The 27,373-nt window shown below is 46.0% G+C and overlaps 2 protein-coding genes across 5 annotated transcripts in view; both read right to left on the reverse strand.

The window, feature by feature from the left end:
* Positions 1-594: 594 nt before the first annotated feature.
* On the reverse strand, positions 595-4,607 carry LOC128895909 (uncharacterized). Of its 2 annotated transcripts, XM_054158899.1 has the most exons (4): positions 4,314-4,606; positions 4,022-4,200; positions 2,377-2,656; positions 595-1,528 (listed from the first exon to the last, which is right to left on the reverse strand). In XM_054158899.1, the coding sequence occupies exons 2-4, from the start codon at positions 4,189-4,191 to the stop codon at positions 1,283-1,285; spliced, it is 696 nt and encodes a 231-aa protein (XP_054014874.1). In that variant the 5' UTR covers positions 4,192-4,200; positions 4,314-4,606; the 3' UTR covers positions 595-1,282. The 2 variants fall into 2 exon arrangements, with proteins under 2 accessions (XP_054014874.1, XP_054014875.1); XM_054158900.1 differs by having other exon boundaries at positions 4,022-4,607.
* An 11,577-nt stretch (positions 4,608-16,184) lies between these two features.
* Positions 16,185-27,373, reverse strand: part of LOC128896063 (protein vestigial) — an 82,500-nt gene continuing 71,311 nt past the window's right edge. For all 3 annotated transcript variants that reach the window (XM_054159214.1, XM_054159213.1, XM_054159217.1), the window contains exons 6-7: positions 20,543-20,640; positions 16,185-16,346 (exon numbers count right to left, since the gene is read on the reverse strand). In XM_054159214.1, the coding sequence (XP_054015189.1) occupies positions 20,561-20,640 (80 nt within the window). In that variant the 3' untranslated portion in view covers positions 16,185-16,346; positions 20,543-20,560. The remainder of the gene's footprint in view (positions 16,347-20,542; positions 20,641-27,373) is intronic.

The raw sequence follows: 27,373 nt of genomic DNA on the forward strand, positions 1-27,373 counted from the left end.
GAGACAACTACAATAATGCAGACGGTCCATTATTCAGGAAATACATTGCATACAAACGCGTGCATCCATATAAAATATGACGAGTGGTGTGTGCATGTAATTCGAAACGAAGTAACCAGAACGGAAGGTGTAATTATCGTAGTTAACGATTTGTAGTAAATCGAGTATCGTACACTTTTGTCATTCACAAATCTACGATTGCTTCTTCAGCGAACGAAGACATCATTAACCGATGGAATCACGATGACGGTGTAACTTTCGGTATATTCTTACAGCCGAAAGATTAACTTAACGTCAGTTCGAGAGAGGTGTCGCGCTTAGAAATGTAGAAAACTTAAAAAAAACCCTAGCGACAGATGTTTTTCTTCCTTGGTATAGTGTATAAAAAACAGTACGAATACGTATAAATAATTCTACTATCAAAGCTTTGAGGAAAGCGTATAATCGATCTCTCTCTCTCTCTATCTCTCTCTGTGTGTGTGTGTGTGTGTGTGTGTGTGTTTTGACGCTTCGAATCAAGATCTTCAAATTAAAGTGAGAAATGTTCAAGGATGATTTAGTCTTGCTTCATCAAGCTTTGCACGTGACGAAAGAACAATTTTTCTAGTCTATAAGTATTTAACTTTCATCTAGGTTATTTACACGTGACGTGAAGAAGACAGTGAAGTCCATACTTGTTACGAGGATCTACCAATGGAAATGACTATGTATAACGTTCGATCAGGGGATGATCGAATCATTGCCAGAGGGCATATATTTACAGGTGAAGTGAGAAAAATAATGCAATTTATATCGAAAGGTGTTAAGTTGGTTATCCAACTTATTAGTCTCACTTTCCGTTGTACTTATACGAAAGTCCATGAGAAATACTGCGCTATCGAAAAGGACAGACATAGACTTAAGCCTAAAGTTCCTAAAGCCGTCTGCGATGCTATCGGAATCCGTTCATCGTGTACATTCATGAAACAATTAATTACTGGAAGAAAATTAATTCCTACAAATGGAAGTTCGATACTCCAAATGTGGCAATCATTTCAAATAAATAACCCGTTTTACAATAAAACTAGTACCATCCACAGTTCGTATCCTCAAATTCTCATGCGGATCGTATCGCTAGAAACGAAATCGATCGGTGAAAATTTGGTTACCGAGATAACCGAGACTGATCTCGTCCATAGGATTAGCTGAGGGATCCTGTTCCAGTTTAGGAGTCCCAGTGGACAACTTTTTGGCGATAGGATTACTTTTCGAGCGCGAATTCTCGTCGCAACGAGACCTAGTACTACGCGCCGGATTCTTGAGGCTCGGTGCAATCGGTGGGCTTCACCTCGAGCCACCAGTCATTAGGGTAGTGATATTTTTGGAGCTCTATACCCTCCCTAGGTACAGGCATCAGTCGTCCACCGAACTGTTTCGCCGGTAAGGGAGGAATCACCAACTGTGGCGGGAAGCATTGCAGGCTAGGGGAGAACTCGCAATCCGGAGGCAGTACTCTTCTTGTCCAACCGACTCTCCTTACCATTTGCGTCTGCAACAGAAAAAAAAAACTTCCTCGTTTATAGAAATATTAAGTACATAGACTATCCTCTAAAATTAAGGCTCGCTGACAAATTCCTCTAATGAAAGTTACGTCGTCTCTTTCGCGATTTATCGCGATTTACCCCGCACTGATCGCTTCCAAAGATTCCTATTCTGTACGATAACGCGGCATAGAAGTCCTACATCATCCCGATGTACCCGCGTTCCACATTTTTCTCTCCCACGGAGCGGCCCTTAACAGGTTATACCGTAATAAAGCCACGCGATGTTAGCAAAGGAAAGTTCGTCCGCTTTATTGCCAAAAGCCATGCCAAAGAGCAACTTTCCGTTGCCCTAGTTATACCATACGTAAAACACGCGTCGTAAATCCCACAAAATATTCGCGACTCGTCGCCGAATTTATAACGTAATCGTAACGGACGATACTGCGGCGTTAAATTTCCAGCTCGCGATAGGTCCGCGAATCGTTACAAGTTCGCATGTTCGTTCGCAAATAACACGGCTAGTTGGTGACGTTGAACGATTTTACGAGTTCGCGCGTTTCGACAATCGGTGGCATGTCGCCGATGTGTGTCTCCTTTTGTAAATGGAAAGAGCACAGGAAATTCACAGAAAATGATACGTGTCTCCGAAACGAAGAATATTTAAAATTCGGTGATGCTACCGACAATTGTAACATACTTAACATTTCAAACCATATCGTACCGATATCACGGATTTGAGTAGATTTGTGTTTGATTTAGATACGTGCTGTGTATCACCCTGTGTGTACCCTTGCAATTATTAGGGGTAGGTATTAAATTAAAGCCATGCCATAATAATTAATGGCGAGCTCACCACCGCATCCTCCTCGAAAACGACAACTTCCACCTTGGGCGCGTCCTCGCCGACTTCGTGCTCCTGTATTCGGTACACTCCGGCTGCGTGCAGGTACGTGGCGCTTAGGCCAACCTCGCGGAATGCTTTCGTGATTAGGACGTCGTCTCTTAGCGTGTCCACCAGGCAGAGCTCGACCTTACGCGCCCAGGGTAGCGCGCGACCGATTCGAACTTGACCCCAAAGTCCCCCGAGGCACAGAAAGTGCACGATGCCCAACTTGGCCAACACCAAGTGAGCCCTACGGGGATCACACGCACCAGACGTTAATTATATAGATTGAGGAAATTGATAGCGGGAGGATTGGTTCCACATGCCAAGACTATCGACAGTAGGAGTGTGTTAGGCTAATGGCGTGCATATTAGCAAGACCAATATATGTACATTTCCAAGGTTTAACTGGCGTAGGAACTGCGATGGTTGGTGTACGAATTAGTACACCTTCCATCATGGACTTTTTGTCCACATGCTCTGATAATCAATTTGTTTAAGACTCTCGTTTAACTTCATTCAAAGAAGAAATAATTCCGACTTTAGTCCACTGGCGCAATAGTTAACGGCGTCCATCGAATCGACGTTTCAATCGCAAGCAATGTCCATGTACGAGGGAACCAACGCCAGCCGAGTCAATAATTTTTGCATGTTCCCCTGCCAACCGCGAAACCGAAATCGACGATTCGCCGGTTCGTAATTAAAGGGAACTTTTGGCCGCCCACGTCTGACCCCGTTTCGCTGTTTAGAGGATCAGCAGATTTGACGGATACGCGAGTAACGGGCTGGGAATTTAATGGCAGATTTAACGGAAACGATTCGGAACGCGGCGGAATAACATTTGTGAATGCGGTGTTGTCCGACTCGTGACGTTAAATGAGGAACGTGATTCATTAGGGAATCAGGTGAAAAGCTCGTGAGCGTGGAATTGGATGTATGCTTATCTGTGTAATGCAATGATACACGGTTAACGTGTCGGTGATTCGAATTCTGCCGAAGAATGAAAGTAATTAAGGTTTAAGCAGCCTCGTTTCCGGGTTTATTTGCTACGTAGCTTAACCCTTCGAGTGCCAAGAGCGATATATCGGTCCATTTTTGTTCGCAATCATGCATCTTTGCTCAAAATTATCTGGTATTTCTCGGATATGTATACATATGATCTCTGCGTTTAGCGATTGTATTCGAATTTAATGTCTATTCTATTTGAGGTCCTCAGGGGCCGTAGCTATGTTTAATCGTAGCTACGGTACAGCTCTAGCGATTCCGAGATGCCCAAACTATAGGGAGGCCCAACAGACTACCGACACCCACATTGGGGACGTCAGGACGAAAAGGAATATGCAAGCAAAAGCAAAGCAATGCAAAGCAAGCATTCAATGATTACTCAATTGTAATTAATGAATACAATTTATCCAGTTCTGTGAGCCACATGCTCAATAAATGAACAAACAGTTCAAGTAGTTCGATCCAACAGACCGAACCAATCGCATGCAACACTTAGGCCACCCCTCGTGCAACCGTAGTCAGCCATTCTGCTACGATAAAACCTATCTGCCAACCGCGCTGTTGATAAGAGCTTATCCACGGTCAGCAGTTAGGAGTCAATCGTGTGCACCTGTAGGCAAGTTCGTGGAGCTTATCCGTGAACTCCTCAGGAACGCTGCACGGTTGTCTGGGCGCCTCTTGCCGACTGAGGCTGTACCAGAACAGCACCACCATCAGGAAAAACGCCGCCAACGCTCGTAGCGGAGTGACACGAAATCGTCTTCGTGGCCAGAGACTCATGCTGGTAACCTTGAACACAGAGAACCGTCGTCGTCAGACCGTTCCGCTCCGTTTTCGTGGAAGAACTCTTTCGCCACGCAAACTTAACACGGTGGAATCTCGATCATCCGAGACCAACGTACTGTTCGTCCACGAGAAACGAGCCGAAGAAGCTCTCGAGCGAACGGAGCACCAGTGTCACCTCACAACACGCAGTGTCTTCCATCGTGACGACTCGTCATTGCGTAATTTCGTGGAACGCCGCGAGCTAGGGCACCGCGACGTCGCGTGGGTCGTGCAAGGACGCGTGCAGCCGCGACGTGCGACCGACACATGACCCACGTGTCCACCAGGTCTGACCGAATTCACGTTCTCGCGACACCGCTTTTTTTCCTCGCCCTCGTTGCGCACCACCGTTACACCGTGTATTTCCAGTTTCAACGTCGCTAGTTGCCCCCCTCCATTCGAAGTCGGAATCCCGTGGAACTGGCAACGCCGCAATCGAACGACGACTCTACCATACCGACGCGGATCTCTTGATCGGTGGCGCCACGACTGGAACGAACAGACACCATGGTCCTCTAGCTGTCGCGGCCTCGCGGTGGGAACGTACGGTTCCTGTACGGAAAGAATTGATCGCGGGATTCGACGAAGGTAGAGTCAACCCTAGGTGGTTGTTCGATGACATACAATCAATCCCGTAAATATTCGTACTCTCTATATCTATTGAAGAAATTTGTTTAAATTAAATGGTAGATTTGATGTTTTTAAGCGTATATTTGTATAAATATTAATGTTGAGTAACACGGACGATCGGATTAGAAAGATTGATTTACTCACGAATCGAACATTCCCACCTTGGCAGACCCCAGTAGGAATTTCGAGCTATTATCCAGCCGACGCGGGGGAAAGTGGTGTACGAAAATAAATGCACCGACGTTACGTCCCGCTTTCTTTCATGGGAGGAGAGGAGTTTATCATTTTGATGGGTGGCTCGTCGTGGAATCTAAGTTAACCGACGCGGGAAAGAGAAAACGCGGCGCTGGGGACTTTCGCGGGATTGCGGTTCGCACGTGACTACCAGAAATAGTTTTTCGCCCTTCGGAATCCGAACGGATCGACGCCGCCAAGATTTCCGTGTTCCTTTTTTTCCTTTTATCGTAGATAGATTTGTATAATTTGGTATCTGTCAAAAGTCCTTTGGAATTCACGGTTTCGATCGAAGATTCGCGGTAATTCTAGGTAACTCGGAGGAAAGCAAGGAGGCATTGGAGATGATAGAGGTGGCTCGTATTTAAAATGGCAACGTTTTTAAATAGCGTCCAACTTCCATAGGATGCTGGAGATGCCTGACGTGTCCCTCGCATAGGTGATCGTGTAATTACTCCGTGCGGCGTATATTTCTTGTATCTCGAAGCATCTCGGAGTCGTTTAGGGTCAAGTATGCTCGGTCACGACGGAGTTAATGCATAACGTTGACGGAAGAATACTTTCGCGTGGAATACCAGACAGATCAAGCAGAACGAGGCAAAATTTCATTCATAGTCGGGATCAAGTGACCGCGCGGCGGACGCCATGATACACGGATATGTCGAATAGGTGACACGTTACGTGCGCGCAATTCCTGCACACGGAAATCCCGTTAGGAACATAACCGTCGATTTAATGGGACATTTGCCCCTGTGAGGAGCAAACGCACTGCCCGTCACGTGGAAGCTATGCATTCTTCCGTGAAGACTATGGTTGGATCTTCCTAGAATGGTTTTCTATGCGTGATCAGGCGGGAATTAAAATTCTTCGCTTTTAACGATTCCTACGTCGTTACGTAATGTGTTATTTTATTTGGAAAAATCGTGACCAGTTTCGTCTATTAATCGACGGAAGGAATTTAGAGATTGCAAGGGAGCGGAAGATACATGGGCCTATTATAAGCCAAACTGAATAACTACGTTTTTCTTTCGTGATTTTATCAAAATTTTATGGACCATTGTTGAAAGAACGTTTTTAAAATCAATTCTTCTTACCCCTTACTCTATGAAGTAGATAGTAGTATAAAGTTGAAGTACCGTGAAACCACAGTGTTCGAAAAATCTTGGAAAGGAAACTTTTCCCAGGGGCGTTCCGTTTAGAGGATGACTGGCGTCCGCAAATTCGTCAACGCGGGAATAGGTTTAAAAATAAAGACGTAGCCCCGAAAACGTGGCGCGCTATTGGCGTTTCTGCTCATTAAGATAATTGAGTGGGGCTCGAGGCTTCGCCGCGATAACTCATTCGGAGACGCCGTTCCCTCGGAAAAAAGTAAATATGTACAAGGAGAACGAGGAGTACAAGAGGCTGCGTGTTCGCTAAATGAGTTACGCGAGTAACAAAACTAGCGGATAATTCATCGTGCCCGCCATTACCCTTTCGCGCCAGTGACGAGCAAAATTCATACGTAGATCAATTCTTTATTCCGTGAACGCTGCAGTATGAATCGTAAAATTAAACAGAATTATAGAAAAAATATGAATAGAAATATGTTTCTAAAATTTCTCATGATTTCATAACGTTTTAACGATATCGTCTGCGAGGACGCAGAAACGTTACTGCACAGAGATGAACGTAGACGCGTTACACCGACATTTCAGAAATATTCTACCAAATATTTCGAATCTAGTACCAAAGAATTCGCACAATCTTTCGCGCAGCACGGGTATGTACGCAAACGAATATTTTCCATTTATTAGAAATTCAAATTATCATTCCTCTAAAAACGATATTCAGTACGATTCAGTACGTTCAATAGCATGCAACTTTTTTTAACTTTCCACACGATATCTCAAAAACTCAACGAAATATTAGTTTACACGACAGTCCGCACGTTTCCTTCTCTTTTTCTCACAAGTGTCGCGTGTCAAAGCCGACCCACGTGGAAACGAATGGAAGAAGCATCGCGAATGCTTATTTCCTCGCGATGTTATTTGACGTTTCGGGACGATATTATTAATTCACCGAACAGACCCTTCTGTTCACCGAATCGGAGCGTTTCACCGTGCCGTAAGTGGACGTGGAAAGAAAAATTGCGGCGAATGTCGTGGAACCGGGCGGCACCGTAAAACAAACGTTTCGACGACGCGCTTTTCTCTCCTTCTAATTTTATCTTGTCGCTTCCCTCCGAGTAGTCCTTAGGCGTGTATTTTCGTAGCACGTGTCACCTACGTATAGGCACCTTATCTCCGTAGTTAACGAACACACGAGTACACTTGGCGATCTTTCGAACACGTGTACGCGCTTATCCCTCTTGTTTCTATTCTAATGCTTCAATTGCAACCTCTCCCTCAACCGTCGCGGAATTTCAAACAATTGGTATATTCGTTTGTACGTAAAGGCTATCCAAACGACGAACCAATAATGAGAAAGAAAGCATATAAGAGCGACAGAGAACATGTTCTAGTTGAATTGCTTCATAACTTCGTATGAAATGGACGAACCGAGTGGCCCTCATTCCTGGCTGTCATTTCACGTCGTCGAAAAAAGGCGATCGAGCCACACAATTATAAAGGTTCATACGTGTCGATTGATTGGCGCATTCCTTTTTAAACGTCCCGGCGTTTCCTCTCGCGTCGCTAATCGTCGTTTCGATTTTCTCCGACGACATAAAAGACCAGCTATGGTTTTTCCGCGATAATGAACTCTAGCAATGCGACTCTTTGATTGTGCCGACCATAGAAATCAGTCATTCTTCGCGAACGATGCAAAGTACAACGAGAAACCGCGAGTCCGAGTGTTTTATTACCTCCGTTTGCTTCGTATTCAAAGTCGCGGAAATGGTTTTCACCGAAAAATGCGGTCTTCGCAGAACGCTCGCTGCAGTCGTCGTTCGCGTTTGAAGGGAACTATCGAACGAGTCGAAATTCACAGGGATATCTCGAATTTACCCCGCGAATGAATTCGATAAATACCTATTGGATATTGACGCATCAGTAATTAACCCTTCGAGAACATCGATATTTTCAGCGTCAAATGCTGTTGATTTCGAGAGTTGCCTGGCATTTCAGGAATGTTTCCGTTACTCGTTACACAATAGAGACAGTATTCGCAGTCAATAGCGAGGGCGGGGAGGGCGGCAGAATTTTTTTCGTGCAAATGAAATTGCGGAGAATCACTCATTCGACGTGCAGTGCAATTGTTCAATTAATGCTCATCCACTTTGGTAAAACTTGTGCGTGATCACGGGCGCATTTGAACAATTTCCTACTCACAAATTACAGCTACTTTCGATTAAATTACTTAGTCGCCTGTTCATACGTCGATCGTCATCCTAGGGTAGGTCGTACAGTGTCGAAAACAAGGGAGTTTCGAGGGATTGGGATAAAGCGACATCGCGAGAGGTGGTCGGCGCCAAGATAAATCCATTATCCACGGGTATCTTAACGACATTGTCGTCGCGTCCGACTTTAGTTGGCTATAAAATTCGTCCAGGTTTAATGCGAAATAAATGAACAGATTCCCAGGATGCCGCGTGTGGTCAATCCCGGTCGCAAGAACGGTCTGGTTTTACGAGCAATAAACCTTTTTCGCTATTGTGCCCAGTTTCGTTGGCCCTGAATCGAGCGCCTTCGATTCGCTTTTCGAAAGAACCGCCTCTTTCTCGTCGTACGGTCACGGTTCGAGTCGTGGCCGGTCGTTTACACGTTTTCCTGTCTCTTATCTAGATTTCAAAGCGACTAGGTTGTAAATCAAGTTAAAAAAGACACTGCTCGAGAAGACGATTAAACCAAATTATGGCGACGGAACTAGCAACCCCTGATCGGGTCCGTATTTTCCATTGTATTAGATCGTCCTAAAAGTTCCTGCCAGCGATCGCAATTTTCACGAAGCTCGGAACGTCTACGAGATTCCTTTGAAATTACCGATCGCGTCGACAGCGGTCCACGATTCGGCAAGTCCCAATCGTCCAAGCGAGAGGACATCAACGGCGAACAAATTCCTCGATGCAAAAATAACTAATAAGCTTCGGTAGCCGCCTAACCCCCTCCCAATTCCTCGCTCTTTCTAACCGCGGGGACCACCCCGTTTATTTCAGAGTCTTTATCGTTCAGCGGTACTTATATGTCCGTGTCGATATTCCCCTGGCGATCGAGAAAAACGACAAGATTGATCGGGAGCACCGAAAGAGAGGCAGATTAGTGGTTTATCGGGGAGTGATCTTCCGCAGAGAGGCATCGAGCGTGGGAGGGGAGGGGCCTGGGCACAGGGGACGAAGAGCTGACGGAGCAACCGGGAACGCGAGTTGCATTTCAATGGGCCCAGCGCGTACGTAAAAGTGTTTCGTGGATTCCGACGGGGTAAAAACCCTCGGCGATGACCGCTCGGACAGGGACCAACAAAGGAGCCGCCATTTCGTGCTGATCTCGGCCATGGTGGTACCGCGCGCGCGCGCCGCACCCCGCGGAATGCTTGTACACGCCGATTTTTGATTTCGACGAACGCCGAGGTGTGCGGATTCTGGAAACTGCGGATCCTCGTAATAGGTCAGGCATCGAAGGAATCGAAGTCGAACAACAACTGTTGAGGAATCGAGAGTGATAGTTCTCCCTCTGGACAACCCAATATTAAATTTAATTCCACACATGCCCAAACGCTAACGGTCGATAAACTGTTAACTATGGCACGCGTGGTCTCGGAGTAAACTTCTTAGTACTTCCTAGTTAAAGCGAGAGAGTTTCATTTTTATCGGTTCGAAGGTGGTATTGGTTCTCCTTGCTCCGATATCGCGCGATTAAGAACGGAATTAACTAGAACACCGAATGAAATCTAACACGAACGTCGATGTAAGATAATTGAAAAGTCATGTCGTCAGCTGGTATATCGCAGCACTCGAACGAATTAAGCAACAGTGCAGCAACTTGTAACACTGTTTCCATTAAGCGCGCGTCCGTCCACTGATCTACCTTTCACAAGATAAAAACGAGCACAAGCAGCACGAGTTGCAAAGATACCTACATTCGTGACCCTGTTTTCTCGATACGAGTTGCAAGCGAGCTAGGCTCCGCTGTTGTCTGTCCATTTCTGTAAAGCCACGCGAGCCTCTCGACTTTCCGTGTAACAATGACAGACCATTTTTCCGTGCGCGTTTCCGCGAAGACGACGGCCATGTATTTTCCAACGGAAAAGGGTCAAGTGACGCGACAAATGAAATAAGAAACGTTACAAATTGCGTTTGCGTTTTCGCGTTATAGCGAACGTAGGCCGCCTAAAGGAATTCTTTAATGAAGTATCCAGAATTCCCACGTAATTTAGTCTGAACTACGCGTAAAGCGGTCGACCGTTGTTCGTAATTAAATTCAAACGTAATTACAAACTATGAAACGGAAACAGCCGCCGTCGCGTCGGTGGAATCGTGTCAACGTTTGATCGACAACCTTTCGCGGTTAATTTCTGAAGGATCGTCGCTTCGAATATTTTTCGAAATATTTGTCAGACTTGACGCACTAGTTCTAACTCTATATGTTATTTCGGTAGGATTTTTAGTAGGGTTTAAGAGGATCACGAGAAGATTAAATGTACGGATATACGGGAAACGTGACACGGCATTAAATTATAACGCAACTTCGGAAGCAATCAAGTACATAGAGAGCGATCTAATTCCTCGTTCATCTCGAAAGCAATTAACGATCCTTGGAGCGTTTTTCCGGCCATCATGCGCGTACTTTATGACACCGTAATTGAATAGCGCTGTGATTATGTGAGTTGACATCGCTATGACTTCCCGTGCGCGTCATTGCGCTCAAATTGACCACCTTTTTGTCGCCATGATGGTATCCGTTAACGATCTATCCGCTCTAATAGTTATCGATTCCACAAAAAAATTCGTACAGAGCGTCACTCGATGAATTACCTTGCAACATTCGAAAATTTGAAAATTCTGGTAGACTGATCTGGTTTTCGAATAATTTAACTGGTTTCGAATAAATTTTGTTCTGTGTTAGATCATTCTCTCTAAGCAGTATCTTATTAGCAAAGATCTCTTCCACCCTCCTCATACTAGAACCACCTGGTTCTTAATAACTTGCTACCACCGTATCAGCATCTCGGAGCAGTAATCTTAACCGCTGCCAACTGCCGGAATCCTCGTTAACGGAGAGGATTCCAGGCTTCGTCGACGTACAAACGAGGTTCAAAGCGAGTCTAAGGGCATCGATAGCGTCTGGTAGCGGTGACTTCGACCGAACCCCGCGAGAAGACGGGCAATAAAGAAACTATAAAGATTCGAAACGAGGTGACGCGCAGCGGGCGACGACGTTTGCGTTTTGCCGCGACGGGGAAAATATGAACGCCCGTGACACGCGCGCGGGAGCCGAAATCGGCGTCGTGCCATGAGTTACGTTGACGTAAAAACGGCCCGCGGGACCGTATTCGAAATAACTGTGGAATGTTCGTGTATCCACGGGGAACGTTAAACGGCCGTGGGCCACGGTCGTGCATTGACCACATGGTACGGGTTCGCGTTGTCAGCGTGTCCACGGGCCCCTGGCGAACTTTACGCTGCCGGTTCGTTAAAGCTCGCGGTCCTACGGGAAGTTAAAGGGCAGCGGTTACACGCATTCCGTCTCTGGTAATGCCGAAACTTTCCAACCGACACAAGAAGTACGGCGGGGGCCCGTGTCGCCGGTGCGCGGCGGCGTCGATTCCTCGACGTCTCAAATTAGTCTTCTTGTACGTTGACGATTTAATATTTGTTATCGTCGACGGCGTACCACGGTCGGCGTTTCCTCGCTTTATGCGGGCTCCGACGCCGTGTGTACGCGTAATGCGATTTCGGGAGAGAAATTGATGCGATGCAGGGAGCATGCACGTTCGATGGGGGAAAAAAGACCGCTCGAGCGTTCATTTTTGTTTTCTGTCCAATCTCAGGCAACAGATCAACTTCACCAAATTACACGCATGTCGTTAACCCTATCAAACCTGGCGTCCACAGTTGAAGACACAAAATTTAAAAGTTACCGAGATTATCGTTCAGGGCGAAAACTACACTAGGATTTTTTTTATGTAATTCTAAAAATTAAGTTACATTAGTACGAGATGAAAAAAGTGATTCAGGTCTGAAAGGGTTAAGGATCGTCTGCGAATTACGGGTAATCTCCATATCGAACCACTTAGGACCGTATCGAATCACGAAAACCTTTCTGTCATCGTCGAGTCTCGACTTCTATTGGCCCGCGATCCATATTGATATCGCAATGGACGAGCGGATCAACACACGCGCGAACTTTTATCTCGACGCGGGAATTCGCGACAGCCGTCGCCGATTAAAAAAACATTCGGTACCCGAAGCGTTATCAAAAAAGGATAACCACGCACCTCCGAGCATCGGCATGCTTCTGATCAGCGCCGCGAAAGGACCTTTCGAGATTGCGATCGACGAGAAGTAAATATCAGAGCCGGCTCTCGGCGCATTTGTACTTCTAACGAGCGTGACAATGTCGAGACACCTTGCACGCTTTGATTCGGTGGCAGTCAGCTGCCGCAGGGGCCCGTTGCACCACTTGTCAATCCTTCTCGGGGAGACGACGGCTCAGGGACGGTAATCTATGCAAGACCGCGTTCACCGTTACCGAAAGGACACCTGTGCCCGAGCGAAAAGTTGACACTTTCAACGCGCGACATTATACCTCGTTAAGGAAATAATTTCCTCGCCATACGTTCACCGCTGACGCAACCGGTGCTTTGGGAAAGTTTGGGGAACATTGGAGCAGTTCGCGACAGAACCGGTCGCAACTGGAACGCAAGACGGAAGCTAAAGATGGCGGCCGTATGCGTCGAGGACTTCAGTTTTGACGTTTAGTCTCAGTGTTCATCCGTTCCGTTCCGTTATTTATTAAAGTGCGTAACCATATGCAATACTACACTGAAAGTTCTTCTTAAATAATACTTCCATTCTTATTCTCGTTACTTTGTCTTACATGACTCCTGCATTGTTTTAGTACTGTTTTGCAGTATCTCTTAAATCTCGTATCTGTGGGGACCTGGTAGCCCCCCTATAGCTCGGGTACCTCGGGATCGATACACCCGTACTGTAGCTACGCTCAAACGTAACTACAGCCCCTGAGGACTGAATGTTCATCATTACCAAGCATTACTTGCAAAGTACTTCATTTTACCGGTCAGTAAAACTCTAGTCACGAGCAATTGCAAGGAGTGTTGCTCTTGGGTTCTATATTACTGATGATGCCAACAACACCATTAGAGGAACCTCGAGACAAAAAGACAGTTGCCTCTACCTTACCTTGTTCATCCAGAATCACTCCGTTCGCTACTACGATGGCTGGCCCATATCCGCGAAAGAGGGAACTGCGCGATCGCGACAGCCGAGCAAGAAAGGGTCCCCGCGTCGTTTAATCGAGACGAACCTGGCCAGCTAATAAGACACCGGTAAGTAGATCCCTACGGTAAGATAGTCTCGTACGGTGTCGATAAAGTTTTTTTTTTGTCTCGCGCGATTCGCGACTTTCGATGGTGACTTATGAGACACTAAATCTTTGGCTGGATACGCGGAATCGGTATCCCGAGCGAGTACGAGTGAGAAATACTTGGGATTACTGGTCCGATCGGTTCGATAGCAGGCGTCTTCGGCATCCGTTGGCAAAAGCAAGAATTATTGCTCACTCCGAGCCGAGGATACGTCCGTGGCCGCGGATCTACTAGGAAAACGCAGCACAACCATTGATTGCTTGTGAAATCAATATGGCGGTGACCATCAATCGAGGTAATTGACAAGGTAATTGGCGCGGTTTCATACCTCGGCGTACCGGCGCGCGCAATACTCAGAAAAACCGACGGTCACGAAATAACGCATATAGGGAAAGTTGTCGCGCGACTTCGGGACGCTTCTGCGCGCTCAGGACCTCCGTCTTCCCTCCACGTTCGTCTTTATACACCATTCTGCGTTTATATTCTTATTTTATTTTACCTCGGACACCCTTCGCCGGACGCGTAATCGATACACGGAACGATTCCACCGATGCGAGGACACCGCGGAGGTTCGAGACGAGATTTTCTTATCGGAGTAAATTATTGAAAATTCCGGCGTTTTTGTTGCGGTCGACCCTATTGAATTATGGGTTAATCGAAGCTGGTTCGGTTCGATTCTGGAGAAGATCGGTGTCGATTGCTTGGAAGAGGTATAGCGAGAAGTTCATGGAGAAGTTGGATACGGTAATACGGCGATGAAATTAATAAAAAAATGTTGCACCGAGGAGTGCACCGAGGAAACAGAGGATCGACGCGAAGAGAGGACGAGCCAGCGAGATACAGATGCATAAAAAGAAAGCATCGTCGACCCTTCCAGTAATTGACAAAATGTTCGAGACAGCAATCCCGCTACCGATAGGGAGCAATTTCATTTACACGTCGTCCCGTCCGCATCGATGGATCCCGGCATTCGTCGAAAGGAAGCGAGGATTTTTCCGCCGGCGTTTTTACGAGCCCCCGGGACCAGCCATGACCCCGGAAGCACGGTTTAATATCCGCTTATGACGGCTATGTTTCACGGTCTGAGACACCCACTCGGCCCCATTCCGCCCCATCAACCCCCATAGTGCGTTTAATTTACGTGTTTTCGCGAGTTATTCGTCCCCACCTTGGCCAACCCCTCGTCGAAAGGGGGTCGGGTCTCCATGGCGACGTCGAGCGCTCCGACGCCCAATCGTGGGGCGCCTGCGACGTCGGCGTCAGCCCTACGAAGCCGTGAAAGACGATAATAATTGACGACGAGAAGAGCGACAGAGAAAGAGTGAGGGTGTGGAACGAGAGGGGGCCACCCCGCGAGGGTAGGGAGTCGGTGGTTTTCGTTCTTTCTTCCGTTCTGTGCGACGGGGTAAGCTAAATCGGCACCCTCGAGATTTCTGTTATTAAGCGGACTGCCCTCCAAGTTGGATTTCATTTAGTCAGGTAATTCCGTAGTTTGGAGAGGCCGCATCGAGCCTCCTTCTCGATTATTTGTTTACTCGGGTATACGAATTAATTGTTTCCCTCTTTCTGCAGCAACAGAGACGAGTTCTCTTTTATAAACACAATTATTCAACCCTTTATTGGTCACTAGTACTCATCGTTAATATATTAATTATTATATATTATATACCATTGAATTTACGATGTATCTCGGTGTTGCCTTCCTCACAAACAAATTTGTGTATATAACTTGCGATGCATACATTTTTATTGTTTCAGGAAAATGTTCGCAGTGCGTCTCCTGCGTTCATTAAAACTCCAAGGTGCGCCGAATGTAGATAAACGGTCGCAGGATCCAGATGTCTCGCGAGCCTGAAACTCGGAAGACTTCCAAGGTACAAGACCAATGTCGACCACTATGAAGGGTATGTTTCTTCGCCCATTGCCCAGCTGTCTAATATGCATACAATGTTACGAATACCGTATGTCCATCCGCGTGCAAACCTTCAATGTCGCGCTATTTCAGCGCCCTTCGTTCATCGTGACGTTGATATACGATTTCGCGATTAAAAGGAAGCAAACGTGTCTCCTCTCGAGTCGTATCCTTATCTCGCCACTTCTATCGGCAACAGCAACATTAATATCCGTTTTCAGGAATGAATATTTAATACGACTTACGTTCTTCGCTTTCCCGTATAAATAAGAGTAGTCAGTATATAATTTATATTACATTTAATCCTTCGGAATTTTGGTTCAATGAATATTCCAACAGTGGATTTATATTTTGCAATCAGCATAATAATAATACACGTCGGGCTTTTATTCGATTTTCGTTTGTATCGTTGTCGATAGGAGCGCCCTGACTAAATTAGAATAGTTGGTGCAGTTGAACATGAAAGAGAGCGTAGAGGGGAGATCGAAGCATTCTTATATCAGAGTAGTCGGGGCAATTGAAGGCAGAATGGAATAGTTGGAGCATTTGTTTGTAACGGCATTGTGCAATATGAACTCCAACGAAGTTAAATCATTTCAACCCTTTGGAAATTCGTTAGAAATGAACGATTACAATGTAAACAGTAAAATTTTGCATACACGATCAATTTATTCTACATTTAACGAAGCGATTCGGTACATTTAAATAAAATTTAAACTTTGATTGGTTCGTATTCGAAATCATCCTTCTGTCGTGCCACGTACAGTAGCACTACTGCGATGACAGTCGTGACTCTTATTGCCTGGAGTATCTGAAACAGAAATTTGCATACATTAGTGGGTGAACGCGGTATAATAAAATCTTATCAATTTCGATTCATGTAGTTAATCAAGGCATTTATCTGTGTGAATGAATAGCGAATTCTGATTTTAGAGAATGCATCGACGAATGAACCTTTAATAAATAAGTATTAATTTTCACTAGGACAATGCCAGCACTTACTGTCATCGTGATCACCACGCACGCCAACGATTTCACGACTTCGTTCTAGACTTCGAATTCTGCGATGTCTCGCTAGCGTGCGCGAATATTTATACCGCGGATGAACGCCACCGGAACATCTGAGTAAATTTACCACGTAATAATACAAACGCTATTCATACCCGCTCTGCCACTGCTTTCATCTCGACAAGGTCACCATTTTATATCAGGAAAAAACCCACCTCGAGATATTAACATAAAGATCACCTCGAGTATCATCAAGGAGAAATTAAGGATCGTTGATTCGAGGAACCAAAAAAAAAAAAAGTGGAGTAGCGTTTTCGAGGGAGAAGAAAGCCTCGAAGGTGTCCATGGCCGATGCTTCCACGTTAATCGTTCCCGAGCTAATTCCAACCGATTTCTGACCGAATTTGGAAGCTCTGGTGTCGTTAACATTCCCGTGACATTCGTCGACGACAGCCCTAAGCGAGGCTCAACACGAAAGCATGCGGGCAAAGTGTTAAAGATCGATTCTATCGCTTTATTCGGCCACCGGTTGCCCCATTTACTCCAGGAGGATACATTATAAACGTACTTGGCAACGTATCACCGGGGAAAGAAACAAATTTCTCGAATTCATCGGCCGACCGAGCGTTTTTATTATATTCTATTAAACCGATACCAGGAATTTACGAGACAATTACAAGCTCGGTTTCGTCTGTGATCGTGACCGAGCTGGCTGTCGGCCTGGCTGAAAGAACGAGCGAGCGTGTATTGAGATCGTGGGTCGGCGCAAGGGACAGCGGGAAAGAAGTAAAGATTTTATCTCGCGCAGCTGATCACCACTCTCGCTTTGGTCGAGAACCAAGGGAACATTTCTTCTCTTTTCTTCTCTCCCTCGCTTTCTTTTTTTTTTTGTTTTTAATTCCCCGCGAGACTCGTCCCCCGTGCGAGAAACGTCGCGGATTTGCATGCGATCAGTTACCGATTAAACCAGATAGAATCGGCTACTACTTCGCGCCGAATCGATGGCTGGCCTGTCTTGACACGCAATGGCCAACCCTTGCAGCCCTCAGAATCGTAAACATCGAGTCCAGGAGAGCTGGAGCCCTTTCACGAAACTCTGGCGAAAGATATCAAAGTAGGAATCCCTAAACACTAACCAAAGGACAAGACACGCGTGCCAATTCAATCATTTAGAAACAGTTCATCCCCGAAATTTGTAAATAAATGAAATTTATGAATTTTGACGAAGTTGATGTCGTTGAAATAATATTTAATCCTAGCAGAAATTTTTAAGAATAGTTAAAAAATACTCGACTATCCCTCCGAGTGTTCCTAGATCCACACATTCCCCAAGTTGGTCAACAATAAATCGTTACCAACGAAGAGCTCAGTTTAGAAATCGATTTCCCCGCGGCTTTCCGTCGATTCGAACGCGATCGAAGCAAACTGCCTTGTCTAGCGGGCACGAGAATAGAAAAGCCTCGCGTTCCTCGGGCCTAGATCAAAAGGAAGAGCCGATTGGCAACGCGCTGAACCCTATCTGCATCTCGATCGAACGGCAGGGCACCACCAGATACGAGGTTCCGACGCATCGATCAGCGGTCCTCGTTAAAGGTATCCGCGAGCGAAAAAGGAAGACGCGGACGGGGGAGGCAGGAAATCGGACGGTCGTCTCTCGTAGGCCGAAACGGAATTCAGCGAGTGACACCACAAGTCGACGGAATTTCACCGTTGCATAGCCCGGGTAGCTCGCGATCCGGGTACCAGCGTCTCTTTCTCCCCGATTCCTTCGTCGACGGTTGTTGCGCGAACCGATCGGACTCGTTTGTGTGTGCGTGCGGTTCGCGTTCGCGCTCGAGCACGGATCGGGAGCCAGCGCGATGTTCCAGTTCCCTCTGGCTGCATTCAACGCGCAAGTAGCGTGCCGGGCGTGCTGATACTTCAGCTTCTGTTTGCACTACTTCGCCCGAGCGGTATGCGCTCCGCGGGAGGGTCGCTTTCCGTCTTCTCTGAGCTACTTTGCGACCGAGCTACGCGTACCGAGAAGAGGTGAGACTGGAGAGCTCTGGGGGAAAGGGTGGCGTAGGTTACCCCGGAGAAATATGCGGATCTTGTTGGGAGAAATAGTGAAACAGATATGGGCGAGATTGAAGAACATATAGGAGAGCTAACGAAATAGGTGGCTGATGGGATCCTAGAATCTTATGGATGCTTAGATGAAAACCTGCGAAGCAACGAGCAATTTAAACTTTTACAAGTATTTCGCACAATTTGCGTCGCATTGTTTTACCCGCGTCGCTATGCGCACTTAAAGTGCACCGTGTGCCGTGCGTTCAAATGCGTTCGACGTTCCTTGACTCGTTGCCAATTCGAAGCGTGCGCGAAATGTGCGAATGCGAGTCACTCGTTCGTCGAAATTACAGCCGGCACTATTAAGCCACCATTAATTAACCATTTCGAGTGGACGGTGGAACGTTGGCGAAGGATTGTTCATTCCAACGTGTATGCAAAACTGTTCATTGTTGCGGGAGGAATCTGGAACGCTAAAAATAAGAGACGGTTAATCTAGATAGCCGTGCTCCAGTTCTGAGCGTTTGGAGCAGGTAGCCCTTGTTCGCACGAGAGAATAAGGGGAGCTGAAACGACTTGAAAGTCGTTTATTTGAAGTCGTTTGTTGAAAGTCATTATTAGTCAATATTTTATGCATCGATATTTAACTTGACAAAAATCAAAATGGGAAGTTGCCGCGTGCTTGGTTGCTTGGTTTTTTCTTTTTAGATGTGCAATTTTGACTCACGTCTGCTTTGTTTTGTTCATGTCTGCTGGGGCCCACTGGCCCCCATCTAGCTGGGGTACCCCGGGGTTGCTAAGCCCGTACCGTAGCTGCATATTCGCATGCTACAGACCCTGAGGACTCGCCGTGTGCTCGATTTCACAACTACTACGTTCCACGATCCCTCCAATATTCCACCCGTTTATTTCTTTTTAAGCCCCTCCTCACGAAGTCGAGGACCTACTAAAATACTCAGAGACACATGCGACGTAACTCCCTCCGAAAAAGGTTATCGATCACTGCGATTGCCTCTTCCTTCCAGCCTGAAGCCGACGCTAATTCAAACGCAAGCCGCCAGCAAACGCTCGAATCATGCTTCGAGCGTAAACCGCGGCGTTCCCGAGCGCTCGTCAATCGCTGATAAACGCCTCGACGGTTCGACGGTGTTCCTTGTTCGGGGTAAAGAATCCGTTGACCTTCATCTTCGCGCAGACCCCACGCAAGTTGGCCAGCGGTCTCCCACGAGATGAATTTATGAACAGGGAAATAGAGAGACAACAGTCCCCAGCCGTGGACGGAATCCCGGGGTGGTTGTGTACCTGTTGTATCGTTACATAAGGAAACGACGTGTACATAAGCACGACGAGCGTGTGTGGGAGCAGGGAGCCTCATAGGCGCAGATAAACCGCTAGATAATGCGCCACGCTGACAGAAAGTCTCCCCGTAGCTACCTGCTCCGCGGGATGCCTCGTGTGTCGCGGGACGGATCGTCCCCGATCGCTGTCCCTGTGTGCTGGACAAAGCTGGGATCATCGGTGAATTAGGGAGCATGATTCGAGCATTCCATCGAGTCGCGATCCACGACGACACTGCCCGGCTCGTGGTTATGGATTTTCAGCTCCCTCCGCGACTCGAAGGTGGGGTGTACCCCCATCGCAATTTCGACCATTGCGATTTTTACTGGTCGTTGGATTAGCTGGATTAACGCGATTAATTGCCAGATTGAGAAATAAGAAATGTAACAGTTTGGGAGCTACTTAGTTAACGAGATGAAAACTGCAACATTCGCGAAACGTCGAAGCTGGGGTCGGACGCGACAAATTTCAAGACGTGTAAGCGCGTAAAAAAAATGTAACGCATCTACACTTGAGATTTACAATACCGATGCCACGCACAAGACATCGGAATTCGGTCCTCGTGATTGATGCCGGCAATGACAAACGCGACAAGCTTACAAGACGTCATACCTTTAACTTTCTACTTAATTATGAATGCGCGAACGAGTCACGGGCGCCTGGTGATTGCTTCCGGCTCGTGCAAGTGCTGCGATTATTTTGGCAGGATTCTGTAACAAGAAGGAAAACAACAATTATTTTAAATAATACTTTATTTCTCCAAGTTGTAATAAAAAAAATATAATTCGAGTCTGAAAGGGTTAATAGATGACCGCGCATCGGGAGCATTCACGGCTGAAGCAGAGGCACGTAACTGGAACGCTGCTAAATCGCGAAACGCCGCGGGAAACAATGCGGAAATTAAAAACTGAACGCTAGACTCCGACTAGCTAGCGCGGATATCGTCGGAGACGGTGATCTCGTTCGAAACTTGCCTCGTTGTGTTTTTGCTTTGCATAAATGATGAGCGCGGGTATTTTAATGAAGACATTCCACGGGCGCTTGCCGGCTCCTTGGCGCACGGCGAGAGATAGAAGAAAGGCCAACCTTTGCTCGAATAGACACGTTCCTGGCCGCCTTATTCTATTGGCGAACTGCAGCGGTTCATAACCTTCGCGGCACAGTTTCCAAGATTCCATTATTTTGGAATAATTTCGCAGAGATTAATTCGAGGTTTCATTCATTTACATTTGGTAATCAAAAACACACTTCCTTATGAATGAAACATTTGAATCGATCGTCAGCAATTAGGCTGGTGTCTTTAACATTCTCGTGAAGGTGGCCTAAAACGGAAAAAAATGAAGATGCAAGCAACGTTCTGGTGACAGCCGTAAAAACGCCTTTCATCGAATCGTTTCGAAGCGCGCACCGTGACCGTGATTTTTACGAATCACGATGCACCTGCCCTTATTCGGGTGGCGGATTTTAATGCCTCGGCGCACCCTCGACGATACATTGAACGGCGCAAATGAGACGTGACTTGAAAACTGAGTAGCAGGGGTCCGCGACGGATCGAACACGTGCGCCGGGTGCACACGCCTAATCGTTATTCCGATGCGTTCCGGCTGCTCGCAAATAAACAAATTACGCTGGTCGTTCGCTAGACACCGAATCCATTGTTTCGGGGTAACTTGACGACGTTATTCCAAAAATTGCGTGTAAAAGACGGAAGGGAATGTGGTATTCCCCGTGAACAATAGACGTCAAATCAATCTCGTTTTATTTTATATTATCCTTACTTATGAAAAGAAATGCTCATTTTTTCCTATGAAGTGTGATCACGTGGGTGACCAATTCCTCTTAATAATTGGAACAGATTATGAAAAAGAATGGTGCCTATCATTGGCTGTCGTCTGCCAATTCCTGCCGTTTAAAAGCCGACCGTTCCCCGAAAACGTCGCACGATCCGGAAGTCGCTGTTCTTTTAAAAGCTCCCGCCGGCTACCGGTTTTCTGCGATTGCACGCGAACAAAAAGAGGACCGTGGACCCCGACGAAGGTAAAAAAAGGAGACGAAGACACGAAGGGGCGGACTACGATATCGGGAAGGTGGACGTCGTGTACCGCGTACCCGGGACATCGTACGTCAAAGGTTCGAGCCCGTGGGAACACAAGGGCAGAGATGCCTTCGATGCCGAGGCCAGGTCCGACCTAAAAGTGTTACTGCAGGTAGACAACGACGGGGAACGTCTACGATGGCTGCCCAAGGAGGAGAACAAGTGAAACTCTCCTTCCAGCCGCAGTCGGCGATCATTCTGAATCGCTACTCCAACCCTTTGTACTCCAAAGCGTCTCTTGTATTAACGACTGACGACTTGGTGACAACACGTGTGCCAGTTTCTTCGTGATAATTTTCAGGTTATTTTACCAGTGTACAACCAGACAACATTGTGTATTTTATATTTGTAAGTGGTAAATTTTCGTAAGATGACACTGAAATGAGACACTTCGATTCCAATGCGCAAACTTCGAATACAAACAACGAATTAATATCGAAATGATTCGTTGGGGTTAATTAATATTTGATATTTCAGGTCAGACAGGGGAGAGCTACTCGGTTCCCAAACAGAAGGACCGAACGGAGAGAGGAAGAGAAAGGATGGCCGTCTCCCTCAGGTGACACAGTCGAAATATGCTCGTCGGCATTCCTAGACGTTTTTTCGGTCTTTGTCGAGCACGGCGTCACTATGTCATCGAGACCGCGACGATACGATTCGATCGAGGTCCACACGAGACTCTCGGATCTCTTCGATCGCCTCGATCTTTCTCTGGCTCTATTCATCCGATGATATTCACCGCCCGATGGCGTTTTGATGTCCAAGTTATGCGGTTAAGATAAGGGGAGATGTTCGAGCACGGTATTATTATATGTTCAGCTGCGATTGGAATCGAAACATTAGAGTATTTAACTGGAGTGGAAGGATTCATTATTTTTATATGAATTCAGATTACCGTTATAATAGCAAGGAATTGTTCGTTTCCAAGCAAATCTTTAAGCAAGAATTCGCCATCGTCTGCGAGAACATTAAACAATTTATAACGAAACCGCCGTACACTTGTACGTGGATCACCCCTCGATTCGCGGTAATTAAATACCGAGTACGTCCCCTTCTCGCGAGTGCCATCCGTGCGAGGGGGATAACTGCTAGGGTCAGGTTATTGATATTGCACCAGGGGAACAAATGATCCGACCGTGAATATGAATATTAATTTTACTTTACTAACCGTGCGTTTGGTGCTTCGTTCCCTTATTCGTCACCATTACAGACGGTCCCTTCCTCGTCGATGCTGATAGCAATTACATCGAGTTACGCTTCTGCCACGATGACCAACGTAATCGTCGAATCTATGCGTTCGTTGAAAAAATTATATATTCATAACTTGTCACTTGTAAAATTACATTTCCGTTGACGAAGAAGAGGAATACGATTGCTTCGTTTTCGAAACCAGCGAAGTCATCCTCGTGGAAAGTATTTACGGAAAAAAGAGAGCCAGGAAATCCGTCACCGTCGCACCGTTTCTCGAAGGCTCACGTGTCCCTCACGTGGTTTCCTGCTCGTGGTTTTTCCATGTCTAGCCAGCATATGCACGATTGCGTAACAAAACACACAAATCATGCGAGCGACAGAAGAAACGGAACAGACTGATTTATGTTCACGGAGCGATGGCCTATCTGCATTCGCCTGACGAAATGCAGTTTGGCCGGCAGCGACCAACGAAAATATCGCTGCGGTCGTGGAATGTCGTCGCGGGGTTCAGACGTCGGACACGACGAACTTCCTACGGGACACCGTCGTTTCGGTTAAACGGCAACAAGAAGAAGAGTGCCATATTGTAAATGCAAGCATGAGAAAGTGCAAAAAAGTGCGAAGCGCACGGCGAGACACGTGTCAAGGATCTCCGAGTCAGATTTCGTCGGAGTCGTCGGCAAAATTTGCTCCATTAATATTCTCAGATATACTATCTAGAGTTATTAGTATAATTATAGAAGTTTATCTAAATTAAATGATAGATGTGATCTTTCCAAATAAATTTTTCATTATGAATATATATATTCATTATATATTATAAATATATTCATGTACGAATACTTACGGGACTGACTGTATCTTACGAATCTTTTGTAAAATTCTCTTCCTTCTCAGTGTCCCTGTTCGTTTAACCAAAGACAAATCCGCGTTATCGTCGTATTGCATCGTGCCGAACGGATCGCCTGTATCGGTAGAAATCGGTGTTCACCGAGAAACAAGGCTCCGTCAAATGAGAAACCGCGTTCACGTTTAAACACACGCGCATTCAATCTATCCCGTTCCCGGGAGAACGAGGGGAAGAAAAAAGGGAAAGGAACGAACAAACGCCGAAACGAACGGAGCACAAAGGCCGAAGCGAGCATCGCGACCTCGGTAATTAAAACAAGATGGAACACCTCGGTCAACGCAATAAATCTAACCATTTCCTATCCACCACCCTTCGTCTCTATCTCCCTGCTCCGCTGTTTCGACCCCTCCCCCGATATATCTTCAAGCTTTCCCCTTATCCGAGGATCGGTTACTAGCCCCTTCGCGACGGTCGACGATTTATTTTATTATTTGGTAGATTTACAGGCTGCTACCGGCTTATTGGAATCCACGTCGATCGGAGATTATGAGACGATGCGACGCGTCCCAGACGAACCATGTTCCTTGTACGTTACGAAACGGTTAATTACCATCCGCGGAATGAATTATGGCGTCGAGCGAGAGATGCTGCGAAGCGTTCCGCGGATCCTGCGCTCGCGACACGGGTAAGTGGATTTTGTTGTTTCGCTTTATCGAGGCATACTGGACCGATGCATCGAGATCGCGACGGTCCCGCTTTTAATCGACTCCGTTCGAGAGAGCTGCGACCGCTCTCGTGGGAAGAATCGGTCGGCTAGTGAATTGTCTGCTGGAGGTGTGTTACTTTGGTACGTAATTGTTGCATAAGAGAACGTCTTACAAGAATGCATTGCATGCGTATTAATATATTTCGATGGAGAACTTCTGCATTTAACAGGATTACGGCTCCTGCTATCAGGAGAACGTGACGAAAGAGGAAGTATTCCGAGAACACCTCCTTTGGCATCGTGTGCTCCTGATACAAAAGTCAATACCAGGAGGTAAGTTCGAAGAGTTCAAATTTAACCCTCAGGGGCTCTGGCTATGTTTCATTGTAGTTACAGTACAGGTTTAACGATCCCGAGAGTTTGTCATGTAAGACAATGTTGTGATAGAAGGAATAGAGATAAATAAAAAGTATGTATTATTGTAACACCTACGCCTGAATAATTAATCACTTTAGATAAATACAAGAATTCAAATTTGGAGAAATTTCTCCCTTAAAACTTCGTCTTTGGTTCATTTACATTCGTGGCACGACCAATCAGGCTACACGTGTCTTACACGTGATAGACAACGATCTTTCGAATCCTTGGGGCGTCGTTTCCCCTTAGGTGACGAAGTTAATTGCTCATTTTCTCATCTCGTTAACGTTGGCACGGATAGGGATACGTCGGTGACGTAGGAAACGAAACACGTGTAAAGGAAATTGTTCGCTGATCGGGACACATGTCTTCCGACCTATTTCGAACATTAGTCCTATCCCTACACGTGTATTTTTAACAAAAACTCTATCACCATCAATGCATAAATTAATATACAACCAAATACAGTCAGCCCCATAGACAAACTTCTTTAAGGTACGAATACTTATGAGACTGACTGTAAATCTATAATTATTTTAACTTGCACTATTGCAATTTAATTGGAGAAATTCGAGTCTGTTCGGTACACTAATCCCGAAGCGATCACGCTGACTCGTTTCTATTTCGATACGTGACCGATTCACTAGTGAATCATACTTATTTCCAGTTCCAAAGCAACAAAATTGCCGAGAAAAAAAGAATACCCGATTCGAACGGCAACGGTTATTAAACGGGTTAAAAGCGGTAAACGCACCCACGCCGCGAACGAAACCGAAAGTTCCACGAAGAATTCCAGAAGATTAAATTCCCCATTACTTCCTCTTATTACGTGCTCGATTAACTTTCCGGGGCGCGAGCGGGGACCACTAAATTCAGCCGTGTGTAATTAACCGGCAGCGGTGTAACGAACCGCAAAAGCATAAAATTCTATTTTCTCGGCCAGATATGCCCCAGTTCCGTTACAAAGTTATCTCTCTGATCTCGGTATTAACATAATCGCGGATATCTCGGGATATTGCGTGTTTCTCATGTTCCCGCGGAGGAAATGATCGCAGGAAACACTCGGACCCAAGGAGACTAACGGAACGCGGATGAAACTGTCTATAAATTGTTACGTTGCAACATTGTAACTCGAGTTGATTGGTTATCGAATCTGATTAATCCCAAGAAATTAGCAAAGTATTCCACAAACGGTAATGGCTGGATCGTCTTAAAAGTAATATTAGAGTCGAGTAATAAATAGCACGTACCTTTTCGTTCGAGTCATCGTGAATGGAGGGTACGAAATAACGAACACGACGGGTGAGAATTTTAACCAGCGAACAGTGACGGTTTAATATTAATGCATCATTTATTTAACACCTATGATGACGATAACATGAGATGGATACGATGCGCTTATGGTAGAGTAATCCGCTAGGCGAAAATGACGGTTGTGCGTGCGTGTTTACAACAGACGATTAATTCTATTCGGAGTGGGTGGGTGGCGGGGGCAGAGGGTGGGAGGGGGATATAAAGAATAATTGTGACATTTCGGGTAATAACTATTTTAATTTGCTGACTCGGAGAGGTTTCAGAATTTTCTGCAGCGCCCGGTGTTATGATACAATAATAATAATAATAATAGTAATATATAATATATATATTTATAATATATATATATATATATATGGCAAGATCATTGGTCAATAAATATTTCACTTAAGTCTGCAGCTAAATTCACCAAATAATTAAGTCCCTCGATTGGTTTTCTCTGCGGCGACTCAGCCCTTCAATAAGTTAACTATATCACGGTACGTTTAATTAATTACTTAATCATTGCGTTAAAAGAAAATACACTCTACACGGTCGGTTAATATTATATATCGAGGAACATGGACCGCCATATATCTCTGTCTGTTTCTCTATATCCGTCTCTGGTTTACACCGTGTTCGCCGAGAGTTGGACGTAAACGTATTGCATATCGTTCGGCACGCGAGGCATCCGATCGCGGGACGATCGATCGACTCGCGTCTCTTCTCGTAATTATTTGGAAAATTTAGGCACGCCTTCGGTGGCCTAACGTACCCTTCTAAACACTCTGTACGAACTAGAGGCTCTCTTTCTCTCTCGTTCCTTTCTCAGCGACCGGGCCGGACGTCACAGTCACTATGAAGGTAACAGTGCGCGCAAAGTATACCTCT

This window comes from Hylaeus anthracinus, unplaced genomic scaffold, assembly GCF_026225885.1.
Source record: "Hylaeus anthracinus isolate JK02 unplaced genomic scaffold, UHH_iyHylAnth1.0_haploid 5, whole genome shotgun sequence".
Classification (NCBI taxonomy): domain Eukaryota; kingdom Metazoa; phylum Arthropoda; class Insecta; order Hymenoptera; family Colletidae; genus Hylaeus; species Hylaeus anthracinus.